The sequence below is a fragment of the Rhinoderma darwinii genome, chromosome 4 (genome assembly GCF_050947455.1).
Source record: "Rhinoderma darwinii isolate aRhiDar2 chromosome 4, aRhiDar2.hap1, whole genome shotgun sequence".
Classification (NCBI taxonomy): Eukaryota; Metazoa; Chordata; class Amphibia; order Anura; family Rhinodermatidae; genus Rhinoderma; species Rhinoderma darwinii.
The window spans coordinates 323045184-323058476 of NC_134690.1; the positions used below are offsets into that span (position 1 = coordinate 323045184).

At 40.4% G+C, this 13293-nt stretch overlaps 1 protein-coding gene across 1 annotated transcript in view; it reads right to left on the reverse strand.

The window, feature by feature from the left end:
* The window catches only part of ARHGEF33 (Rho guanine nucleotide exchange factor 33), a 154169-nt gene that overhangs the window by 101671 nt on the left and 39205 nt on the right, over positions 1-13293 (reverse strand). The window contains exons 2-3 of the mRNA XM_075864428.1: positions 7860-7909; positions 3653-3817 (exon numbers count right to left, since the gene is read on the reverse strand). Coding sequence (XP_075720543.1) covers positions 3653-3817; positions 7860-7909 — 215 coding nt within the window. The remainder of the gene's footprint in view (positions 1-3652; positions 3818-7859; positions 7910-13293) is intronic.

The following is a 13293-nucleotide window of genomic DNA, read 5'->3' on the forward strand; positions in this document are numbered from 1 at the left end:
TGATATCGTTTCTTATTATAGTATATTAATATATTTGAACCTTTGGACAAATACAAGACCAAAGCAAAATAAAACAAAATAATTCTATGTAACATATAAGGTATAAACAAATTATTTTTTAATTGATTTGGTATTTTAATAGAAAAACTAATTATTTATACATACCTTTCTTTTGAACTGTTGTTTGACCTGCCAATTTGACCCGGTAGTTGTTTCCTTGTTAATTACTCATCTGTGTTATAAAACAGGGACTGATATCCACTGTTAAGCACTCGTATACTACCTGAGGAAGAGATCAGTACGATCTCGAAACTTTTTTTGTCGTAATTGTACCTGAAAAAAGATCGTTTTAGCCTGAATCACCTCTTTTGAATGCAAATAATTATTTCCAACTGAGGATGCGCCAGAGGGAAATTCCTTTTTTTCTACCTATTCCCTAATGCTGGGTATGTAGACACAGTGCAGGCAATGTACCCACAGCTCATAATATAGTGAATACAAGCTGTGTAAACTTTATCCAGTGTTCGTACCGCGTTTCCGCTTTGAAATGTCAAAATCATTACAATTTTATCATTATTATTAATTATTTAAAAGCGCTATTAATTCCAGGGCACTGTACACATGAAATACAGAAGGGTTTACGTACATAACATGCAACAATAAAAATACGTATAATAAACATGAGCTTAATGAAGGACAGACTGGTAGAGAAATAGAGAGAAAATTGCCCGCGAGGGATTACAATCTATGAGGGAAGGGGTAAGGAAACAGTAGGTTAGGGTAGAAGCTGTTTCTCCGGTGTAATAGTGGCAGCAGCGTTATTGTTGGTTGTAAGCTTTTCTTAAAAGGTGGATTTTCAGGTTGCTTTTGAAGGTTTGGATGGTGGGAGAGAGCCTGATGCATTGGGATGGTAATTTCTGGAATATGGGGGATGCATGAGAGAAATCTTGGAGACGATGATGTGATGAGGTTTTGTTAGGATGGGAGATCACGTGTGGGGAGGTATCAGGAGATTAAGTCAGAGATATTAACTGTTCAACTCAACAGAAAACTGCCATGGTCCTGCATCAATTAACCCTCAATATAGCTCTTAGGGCATGCCCAGACGTGGCGGATTTCTTCCGCAACTGTCCGCATCAATGCCGCACAGAATCTGCGTTGCAGATTCTGTTGCGGATCTGCCCAAAATGGGCATTAAATTGATGCGGACTAGCTGTTGCGTATTGAGGTGAGAGTACTTCCCTTCTCTCTATCAGTGCAGGATAGAGAGAAGGGACAGCACTTTCCCTAGTGAAAGTAAAAGAATTTCATACTTACCGGCCATTGTCTTGGTGACGCGTCCCTCTTTCGGCATCCAGCCCGACCTCCCTGGATGACGCGGCAGTCCATGTGACCGCTGCAGCCTGTGATTGGCTGCAGCCATCACTTAGACTGAAATGTCATCCTGGGAAACCGGACTGGAGGAAGAAGCAGGGAGTTCTCGGTAAGTATGAACTTCTATTTTTTTTTACAGGTTGCTGTATATTGTGATCGGTAGTCACTGTCCAGGGTGCAGAAACAGTTACTGCCGATCGCTTAACTCTTTCGGCACCCTGGACAGTGACTATTTACTGACGTCGCCTAGCAACGCTCCCGTAATCACGGGTGCACACACGTAGTCACCCGTAATTATGGGTGCACACACGTAGTCACCCGTAATTATGGGTGCACACACGTAGTCACCCGTAATTACGGGAGCCCCATTGACTTCCTCAGTCTGGCTGTAGACCTAGAAATACACATAGGTCCAGCCAGAATGAAGAAATGTAATGTTAAAAAAACAATACGCTCCGCAGAACACATAACATCTACATTACATCTGCGGACTTCATTGCGAAATTTTGAATCTCCATTGTCAATGGAGAAATTCCGCAATGAGTCCGCAACCAGTCCACCACACGTCCGCAACAACCATTGTATGCTGCGGACACCAAATTCCGCACCGCAACCTATGCTCCGCAGCGGAATTGTCCGCAACGTGCAAACGAACCCAACCACAAAGCTGTGGAAGGCAATGGAGAAACGGGTCCACTGCGGATTTCCGCTGCGGATTTCCGCTGCGGAGTGTCCGCAGCGGAATTCCAGAGCAGTTCCGCTACGTCTGGCCATGCCCTTAGAGGATTTGATTTAATTCTTGGTGAAAATGCCCGAATACTGTAAATGTCAACTTTGGTCCAATAAAAATATTTAGTCTGTATCACAGTCACATATAATTTAACCCCTTAACGACCGGCGTATAGTGTTTCTACATCGGTCGTTAAGGTTAGTTCTTCTGAAGCGCCGCCTTTTCACGTCGGTGCTTCAGAAGAAGTTTTCCCACATCGGGCAGTGGGACTCCTGAAGCCCGGGCTGTTGCTAACAGCCTCGGGCATCAGGGCATCGATCGGAGACCACTAGCGGTGATCTCTAATCATGTTTAACCCCTCAGATGCGGCGCTTAATAGCGACCGCCGCTTCTGAGTTGTTTTAGAGGGAGGGGGCCACAACTCTCATCCCACTTGCATCCCGCAATGCAATCGCGGGGTGCGGATGGTTTCTATGGCGGGGCCTAACAAAGGCCCTCAAGTCTGCCTTTAGTAAATGCCTGTTAGGCCATGCTAGGGGCATGGCCTAGCATAATACACTGAAATCCAGAAGTATTGCAGTGTATTATAAAAGCGATCAAAAAATCGCACAGTAAAGTCCCCTAGTGAGACTAAAAGAAAGTTAAAAAAAAGTTTAATAAAGTTTGTAATAAATAAATAAAATTAAAAACCCACTTTTTCCCCTTACACAATACGTTATGATGAAAAAAAGTGAAATGCTACACATATTTGGTATCGCTGCGTCCGTAACGACCCCAACTATAAAATGATTTTATTATTTAAACCGCACAGTAAACGCTGCAAAAAAATAACATAAAAAACAATGCCAGAATTGCTGTTTTCTGTTCATTCTGCCTTAAAAAAAATTGATAAAAAGTGATCAAAAAGTCGCATGTACTCCAAAATGGTACCAATAAAACTACAAGTCGTCCGGCAAAAGAAAAGCCCTTATAGAGCTATGTCAGCAGAAAAATAAAAGTTATGGCTCTTAAAATATGGAGACACGAAAACAAATAATTTAGGAAAAAAAAAAAGGTTTTTACTGTGTAAAAGTAGTAAAACATAAAAAAAAATATATAAATTTGTTATCACCGCAATCGTAATGACCTGCTGAATAAAGTTATTATGTTATTTATACCACACGGTAAAACAGCGTGAATTTAAGACACAAAAATTAGTGAAATTTCAGGGGGTTTTTCCTATTATCCCACCAAAAAAGTTAATAAAAGTTAATCAATAAATTATAACTACCCGAAAATGGTGGTATTAAAAAATACAATTTGTCTCGCACAATACAAGTCCTTATACAGCTATGTCGACGGAAAACTAAAAAAGCTATAGCTCTTTGAATGCGACAATGGAAAAACTTAAAAAAATGCTTGATCATTGAGGTTTAAAATACCTTCGGTATTAAGGGGTTATGGCTCCAGGACAATCAAAACAAAGTGGTTCTACTCTGTGAACATGCACGCTCCCCTTACAATGTTAAAAAAATTGTTACTTCCCCTTAACACTTTCAGTATTCTTACCTTCAAGTTGTTGAGGGAATTTTTCAACTCTGTAACCTTCTCTTCCATGGTGCAGCGACAGCTCTTGACCTTCTCCTCCAAGGCATATTCACCATGCTGAATTCGGGACAATTCCTGCATAGCCTCTGTGAAGCCAGTCTTAAGTTCAGAGGCCAAAATCTGCAACTAAGAAAATATTTAGTAAAAAATAGTAATGCAGAAATTCTCTTCTTCATATTCATTACATTTCTTGTGTTTCAATACTTTTTATTGACTTCTCTATACAAATAATATGGTTATATCAACTTGCTAAATACATTCATTTCTTTGGTTTTATAACTATGGCAAAGGTCACATGAGTGTGCAGGACTTACTGGGCCATATTTTACCATAAGTTTTTGTAATAATGGTTTGTGTACTAGTTGCTGTACATTGTATGGAATGTTCCACATGGAGCACGCTGGACAGATAACATAACTACAGACTCCAATAAATCTGGCGCTGTACTTATACCGAGCTATTAGGTCACATGCATATGACTGCATTATGAATCCTTCATACGGCACCCGTATGCAGTTTGTACTGCACACACCTTTTAATAAAACAAAGTTGTCGAAATGCCTGATTTTCTATAAAGACCACAGTCCCAAGCAGCTAATCTGCAAAGAATTTTATATATACAGTGTATATATATATATATATATATATATATATATATATATATATACTGTATATAGACAAAAATATAGGCGGCACATCATAGAATTTAGTGAAAAAATGGGTACTTTATTAAACTCAGTGCAACGTTTCAGCTCCTTCCCCTGGAGCCTTTCTCAAGAAATTTCTTGAGAAACGCTCCAGTGGAAGGAGCTGCCTATATTTTTGTCTCTACCTATACGGAACATTGGTCTGTTCCCCAGGGCTTGCACCCACTTTCTCAGTGCCTTTGTAATTATTACAGTGTACCCCAATATTATGCTATGTAAAGTGCTACGGCCGCTGATGATGCTAGATAAATATATACTATTAGTAATTAAATTCATTGAGCTATGCTCTAATACACAATAATAATGTCAAGCATATCAGCTATAAAGTAACCTATAGACTTGTAAATGTCACTTTCTTATGGCTATTTATTGTCGTCTTGTGATTTTGACTCCAAGCTCCGCAACTAGAAAATCAAAGTGAGGACTCATATTCTCATGATATTTAACCTTTCACCCTCGCCACTGTATTTGCCTACTACTGGGGACCTCTACAATTATGCCACCCGCTATTGAGTCTGCGTTTAGAGCATACCAGATCAGCAGATCCCAACCAGCCAAAAGATGTTACATGCTGCTTATGGGACAAGACTATATGCAACTTGCTTGTGGCTTAATTACACACGCGTGGGCCATATTTGTAACAGAGAACCCCATGGTCTCTATTACAGGCAGTCAAAGAACAATCAAGCACATGCTGACACCCCCCACTTGCTTTCCTTGATATGGACATGCCTGTCATAGGGAGCAATGAAAATGTACTGTAATGTAAATGTAATTCTAAAATACATGCTAGGCTCATTCTGATTAATAGGCCATACTGGGATTAATTGTTACAAAGACAAAATGAAGCATGGCATATATTTTTGCTACATTCAGCAGGCGTATACTGTATTTTTGGTAGGGTTTCCATTTTTTATCAAAAAAGACCGTTGGTAGTCATGGCAACTAATATTGCCTTAACTCTAAGGGAATGCTCAGACGTGGCAGAGTTCTTCCGCCACTGTCCGCATCAATGCCGCACACAGAATCTGCGTTGCAGATTCTGTTGCGGCTTTGCCTAAAATGGGCATTAAATTGATGCGGACTAGCCATTGCGTATTGAGGGGAAGAGGGCTTCCCTTCTCTCTATCAGTGCAGGATAGAGAGAAGGGACAGCCCTTTCCCTAGTAAAAGTAAAAAGAAATTCATACTTACCCGGCCGTTGTCTTGGTAACGCGTCCCTCTTTCGCCATCCAGCCCGACCTCCCTGGATGACGCGGCAGTCCATGTGACCGCTGCAGCCTGTGATTGGCTGCAGCCATCACTTGGACTGAAACATCTTCCCGGGAGGCCGAACTGGAGGAAGAAGCAGGGAGTTCTCGGTAATTATAAACTTCTATTTTTTTTACAGGTTGATGTATATTGTGATCGGAAGTCACTGTCCAGGGTGCTGAAACAGTTACTGCCGATCGCTTAACTCTTTCAGCACCCTGGACAGTAGCTATTTACTGACGTCGCCTAGCAACGCTCCCGTAGTCACCCGTAATTACGGGAGCCCCATTGACTTCCTCAGTAGGGCTGTAGACCTAGAAATACATAGGTTCAGCCAGAATGAAGAAATGTCATGTTAGTAAAACCAATACGCTCCGCAGCACACATAATATCTGCGGACTTCATTGCGGAATTTTGACTCTCCATTGAAGTCAATGGAGAAATTCCGCAATGAGTCTGCAACAAGTCCGCTACACGTCCGCAACAACCAGTGTATGCTGCGGATACCAAATTCCAAACCGCAGCCTATGCTCCGCAGCGGAATTGTCTGCAACGTGTAAACGAACCCTACTAAAAAGCTGTGGAAGGCAATGGAGAAACGTGTACGCCGCAGATTTCCGCTGCGGACTGTCCGCAGCGGAATTCCAGAGCAATTTCGTCACGTCTGGTCATGCCCTTAGACTACTTCATCCCCACGGTGGCAACATGTATGGTGGAAGTGGCAATCTAAGACGATTTACGCCTGTAAATTGACATCAGCACAGTGTAAGTGAATAAGGTTGACGCAGTTAGTGACGTCCTTCATCATGATTTGTCCACCTACAAAACTTTTAAAAAAATAAACCTAAAAAAGAACAATCACAAATTGGAACAATGAGGTACTACAAGTGTAATCATAACCAAGTAATAACTACACAGTTGAACAATAAGGTACAACAAGTCCCAGGATAACCTCATAATAAATACAGAGTGGAGCCCTCAGGTACTACAAGTCCCAGCATAACCTATAATATAATAAACAGTGGAGCATGGTGGTACTGGAAGTCCCAGCATAACTTCAAAGCTTTAAGGAAAACTAAAATTTCCAGCACACCCTTATGGTCTGCAGCTTTTAGGGTATGCTGGGAGTTGTAGTTTCTAAACAGAAGAATGGACAAACCCCTTAGTTACCCTGGGTACTGTAAAAAAAAAGTATACTGGCAGTTGTTAAAGGGGTATTTCCATCTTAGGTATTTATGGCATATGCATAGGATATGCCATAAATGTCCGATAAGCGAGGGTCCCACCTCTGGGATCCTCACTTATCAAGAGAACGGAGTCCCCTGACCCCACATTCATTCGTTCCAGGGCATTGCTGGCTTCATACTCTTTAATGGAAAGGTGACTGCACCGAATCTGTAGTGGACCCCCGTTATCCTGATAGCTGAGGATCCAAGAGATGGTATTCATGGCATATACTGTGAATGGGAATACAGGTTAATCTGTGGGAATACTACAATTCCCTGGAGGTCATGAAAGTTAAGTCTACAGCTGTAAGGGCCTGTTGGGAGTTAGAGTTCCCCATGGAGGAGAAGAGGATGACTAATTTGAAAATATATTCACTTTATTTACCTAGATGGGGCTTGTTGCCTGCCCCTTGCCTTCGAGTCTGACTATTTTTCAGCTAGTGAGCCGTTATGCCGTGTGCTCCTGCATAGAAAGGAGCAGCAAAAAGTTGCAATATGACAGGGAAGATGTTGTGGATGCGGGGCTGGGACTCAACACCATTCGTAGGAGGAGGGATTGTGCCGCGATGGGTGCTTAATTATAGCATGTCTGAGCATGGAGAGGAGCTACAGGACATGGGCCGGCTGTCAGGGAAGAAGCGTATGGAGTTCTCCTGACTGCATTTTTTCCCTATTGAAATCAATAGCTTTTTTCCCCATTAAGGTCTGTACCACACTGTGTAAACAAGAGTTTTGAAAGTCTGTCTGCTGCAATAAAACCTGTACATGTGAACACGGCCTGACAAACATTTAACATAGGAAGATGAATGGAATATTTATAACTATTTGGAGTAATCCTCTAAAACACAGCATACAACCAGTTCAACAGTCATAAACACAGAAAATTCTTAAAGTACAGATTACTTATAAGTTATAACTAACCCAATACTATACCATATTATTATTATTATTATTATTATTATTGTTGTTTTATGGCATCTTTACCTGATATATTTGGGCTGGCAAGGTGCTTACTGGAACATTTTCAGTTTCTCCTGTGTGAGAAAGAAAGACATTGACCCATAAAACACACATTGAGCACAACATGGAGTTGGATGCTTTTTACTGTAAGCATATGGTACACGATAAAGACATCATTTGATTACCTCTGGGCTTTCCTGCACTGAAGCTCACATCGACGCTAAATACTACTGCCATTCAGAACAATACAACTGACAAAAATGTTCTAAAGATTTTAACTGAACAGGTCATAGAAAGACTTTTTCTCCATAATTTTATTATTTTTGCTATTATTATTATTACTATTATTATTATTATTATTATTATTAGTAGTAGTAGTAGTAGTAGTAGTAGTAGTAGTAGTAGTGGTAGTAATTAGTAGTAATAGTCAAGTAGCAAAGCAGCACAATACAGTAATTCTGAATTAATGATTTTTTATATGACTTTCTATACAAGCAGCAGTAACTCTTCTCGAAATAATATTTTCTCATATTGTTTTGCCAGTGATTAACCTATGCAGATGTGTGAGATCCACCATGTTCATTTTCAAATTATATTGTTCAGAGTCACCCTCAAGAAGGTACTAGCAGAACTGCCATGAAGAGCCGGGCCATCCTGTTATAATATATCTGGCCCTTTTCACACAGTGAATGAGTGCCAATAGGTTAATATTTGTAGCAGAACTGGCAGGGCAACCAAAGTCACAAAGGGAATGGATGGATCGTAGCACCACGAAAGGTTATTATACTTGGGGTAGTTCAGTTTGGTAAAAAGACGACATATCGGTGATCTAATTACAATGTACAAATATATCCTTTTACACTGGCCAATTTTGGCCATAAAAACGATAAACGAGACAGCTCGTTGATCAGCGCTCGTTTGCTCCTTATACAAGGAGTTTTGCTTAGTAATGTATGGGGACGAGCGATCATTACTACGAACGCTAGTCCCCATATTTTTCCATTATGTTGGAAGCACATTTCCCTGTTTACACAAGGAGCTGCCAAAAAACTATAATATTTCTTGCTGCATAAACTATACGATCAGCTGATGAACAAGCATTTGCTCGATGTTTCAATAGGGCAATGATCGGGGTGGAGGATCGCTAAACCTGGACCGAAGACCATGCTCTATATGATGTACCTGCTTATACGTAATACATCTTTATTATAGGAATAGCTCCTTTTGTGAGAGAGAGAGATCCAACTCTATAACATGTCAGCAACTGGGAAATAAAGTTCTCCGCTGTTGCCCTTTGAAAATAGCCTATTTACGAATAGGAAATGGAGAAATTTGAGTTCCCAGGTTTTAAAGGGGTTATTTAGATAACAGATATATATAAGGCTAACCTTGAACTAGTCATGACTATATTCACGGAGAACCTCTGCCGGAGGCATTTATGCCAGGGCTTTTTCATATGACTTGCTGCCACATGATGATGTGATGATTGATTCATTGGTTCAAGAAGGGCCTGGATGCCTTTCTTGATAAATATAATATTGAAAGTTATGGGTACTGGATTCTGGACATAGTACGCTGATCCAGGGAGTTATTCTGAGAAAAATGTTGGGAAAAGCTGCTAATTCTTTCCTAAAATGAACTCAAATTGCATTCAGTAGACTCCAGTAGAGGAGGGGGCAAAAAGCCCTGGCATAAATGCCTCCGGCAGAGGTTCTCCGTGAATATAGTCATGACTAGTTCAAGGTTACCCTTATATATATATCTGTTATCTAAATAACCCTTTTAAAACCTGGGAACTCAAATTTCTCCATTTCCTATTAGTAAATAGGCTACATGCATTCATGGTTTCAAAGGGCAACAGCAGAGAACTTTATTTCCCAGTTGCTGACATGTTATAGAGTTGGATCTCTCTCTCACAAAAGGAGCTATTCCTATAATAAAGATGTATTACGTATAAGCAGGTACATCATATAGAGCATGGTCTTCGGTCCAGGTTTAGCGATCCTCCACCCCTATTTACTCGTGCGCATGGGAAGGGGATTGACAACCTTATTGATAGAGTTAAGGAACTGCAATGTTGGTAAGCAGAACAATCGATCCATAGACTTCTGTTTGCATCATTTTGAACTCCAAACTCATTTACATGTAAAAACTGGTACCAAGTTCTGCGAAGGCCTTAAAGAGGCTCTGTCACCAGATTTTGCAACCCCTATCTGCTATTGCAGCAGATCGGCGCTGCAATGTAGATTACAGAAACTTTTTTATTTTTCAAAAACGAGCATTTTTGGCCAAGTTATGACCATTTTTGTAGTTATGCAAATGAGGCTTGCAAAAGTCCAAGTGGGTGTGTTTAAAAGTAAAAGTCCAAGTGGGCGTGTATTATGTGCGTACATCGGGGTGTTTTTAATACTTTTACTAGCTGGGCGTTCTGACTAGAAGTATCATCCACTTCTCTTCAGAACGCCCAGCTTCTGACAGTGCAGACACAGCCGTGTTCTCGAGAGATCACGCTGTGTCGTCACTCACAGGTCCTGCATCGTGTCAGACGAGCGAGGACACATCGGCACCAGAGGCTACAGTTGATTCTGCAGCAGCATCAGCGTTTGCAGGTAAGTAGCTACATCGACTTACCTGCAAACGCCGATGCTGCTGCAGAATCAACTGTAGCCTCTGGTGCCGACACGATGCAGGACCTGGGGAAGTGATGTCACAGCGTGATCTCTCGAGAACACGGCTGTGTCTGCACTGCCAGAAGCTGGGCGTTCTGAAGAGAAGTGGATGATACTTCTAGTCAGAACGCCCAGCTAGTAAAAGTAGTAAAAACGCCCCGATGTACGCACATAATACACGCCCACTTGGACTTTTGCAAGCCTCATTTGCATAACTACAAAAATGCTCATAACGTGGCCAAAAATGCTCGTTTTTTAAAAATAAAAACGTTACTGTAATCTACATTGCAGCGCCTATCTGCTGCAATAGCAGATAGGGGTTGCAAAATCTGGTGACAGAGCCTCTTTAACATTGACACTGCATAGTTAATTCCTTATTGCAGCAATTCTTAACATTATTACTGAGGGAACCCCTAAAAAATATTTTCACTCCTCTGGAACACTCCCTTATTCTACTGTAAAAAGGCTTGAAGTAGGGAGGGTAAAGCATTTCATAATTTTATATTTTGTCCAAGATTTGTTGACCATTAGGCCTGTACCCATGGCAAGCATCTATGAACAAGCTGCATTTGCAGTCGGAGTATGCCATTCCTGCTGTAAAAGTGTCAGGTTTTGCTTGTCTTTTACAGAACCCCTGACTAGGTCCCTGGTTGGGAATCCCTGTCTTTATGAGTACATTGCACAGCATGAAAAACAATTAAAGCAGTTGCTAGGCAGTAGGTTAAAAAAAAGGTCTATTTTACAGAGCACACGGAGGTGTAGCTACAAAAAGGCCTCTCTGACACATAAGACATCAGTTTTTTTTAAATGACACATGGTAGATGGAGGGCCTGCTACATATTTTGTATTGGGGCCCAGCAGATTTAACTAAAGCCTCTAAGAGCACAATATTATAAACTGTAATGAACAGATGCATTAACATGTAGCTGGGGGGTTCTCTTAAAACCACACATCTGATCCTTTTGTCTATCCTTTGTTGTAATTAAATGGGATTTTCCCGATAAAAAAACAACACAGAAAGTACCTATATGTGTCTGAGTTCTTTTTTATTATGTTGCCCAGCTCTGTGCAGCACTGTTGTTTTCATTTTCCTAGGACTTGCTGTGGGCGGAAATACCATCTAAAGGGCTACAGTTCCCATGATTCCTCTCACTTCTCACAGACACTGCCTAAAAGCCTCTTTATTACAAGGTGTGAAGTAATGCTGTAATGCTGAGACACAGCTCTGCTGTTCTGCTGTTATACTCTGCACTGCCCAGCATGTAAAAGACGGTCCCTCCAGAGACAAGGAGGAAGGGGGAAAACATAAAGCAGTGGATATAAGGCATATGATTTGTGACTAAAGAAAGGGGGGAGATAACCACGTGTTCAGTGTACGGAACGTCACACAAGTAGGAGATAAACACTAGGACGATGGTCATGTGACTGCATGTGAGATTGACTTACAGAGACATTTCAGCTACAGACAGCACATTAGCAAGTGACTAATCTTACTGCAGTTAAACCATATGCACACAATTTTTAAAGTTTAGAAAATCCCTCATAACCTAAGATGATAATTCTGTTCATGGTCGTTTATTCAAGGTCATCTCAAATGTAATTAAAGCAGTAAATGTTATTTACTACTGCTGGCTCCAAGAAATAACTTATTTAAAGGGGTAGTTCGCAGTTATTGGACTTGTCTCTCTCTAAGGACCATGTCTCTGTACCAATGCACGCACGGTACACAAAGTGCAGAACATGACACAGACGGTTAATTCAACACATGCAAGTGACAATAAACTCAAAAGCTTTTTGTTGTTGTTGTAATGAACAATTATCAGTGTACAAGATTAGGAGGGAGGGGTACATTACATAAGAGTGCTTTGCTATGTGAAATAAACAATATTTGCAGTCATGTAAAGTTACAAAGTGATTTGTCAGTAAACAGAACAATAACCATCACTTAAACACATATACAGACATAGAAATACATATTTATAGAATGTATTACATGCTGCTAAACAGTTTAATAAGGAAAAAAAGTTAAGACCATTTAGGGTTTGTTCTCAGCAGCGTTGAACTTCTGTTTGAATTTCCGTTCATCTGTTCTGTCAGAGGAACAGATTAACGGAAAGGTAAACGGAAAGTATAGTTTCCGTTTGTATTACCATTTATAATTTCAATGGTATTTTTTTGTTTCAATTTGATTCAGTTTGCCTCTGTTCCGCTAGGTTTCCGTTTTTTTTTTCATGGGAATAATAGCATAGTATGCTGTGCTATTGTTTCCATGAAAAAAAGCGGAAACTTAGCTGGACAGAGGCAAACTGAATCAAACTGAAACAAATACATACCGTTGAAATCCTTTGATGGAACAGATGAACGGAGACACGAACGGAAGTTCAACGCTGATGTGAACAAGCCCTTAGAAAACTAATTTCACAAATCTTCCCTTGAACATAGGCAACGTTTCCTAAAAACAACTTCGGGGTGCTTTCCGCCTTAGTTACCACGCTCTACAGGTCACACACACCACAACACACAGGTAGTATGATACTAATCTTAATTGTGTGTGTTTAATGTGGCACAAAACATCATCAGTTAATATAATTGCATTCAAATAGCCAATAGCACGACTAATACCAAAAAATTATAAATTTTTGCATGCTTGGCTTTCATCATAACATTGTCCTGTTGGATAGAATATAGTGGTATTGTGTTAAAATAGGTATTCTGTTAAAAAGTCTGGCTACACCTATTTTTATTCATGTCTTCGAGGCAAACACAGGTTTTTAAAGGGAGGTTTCCAA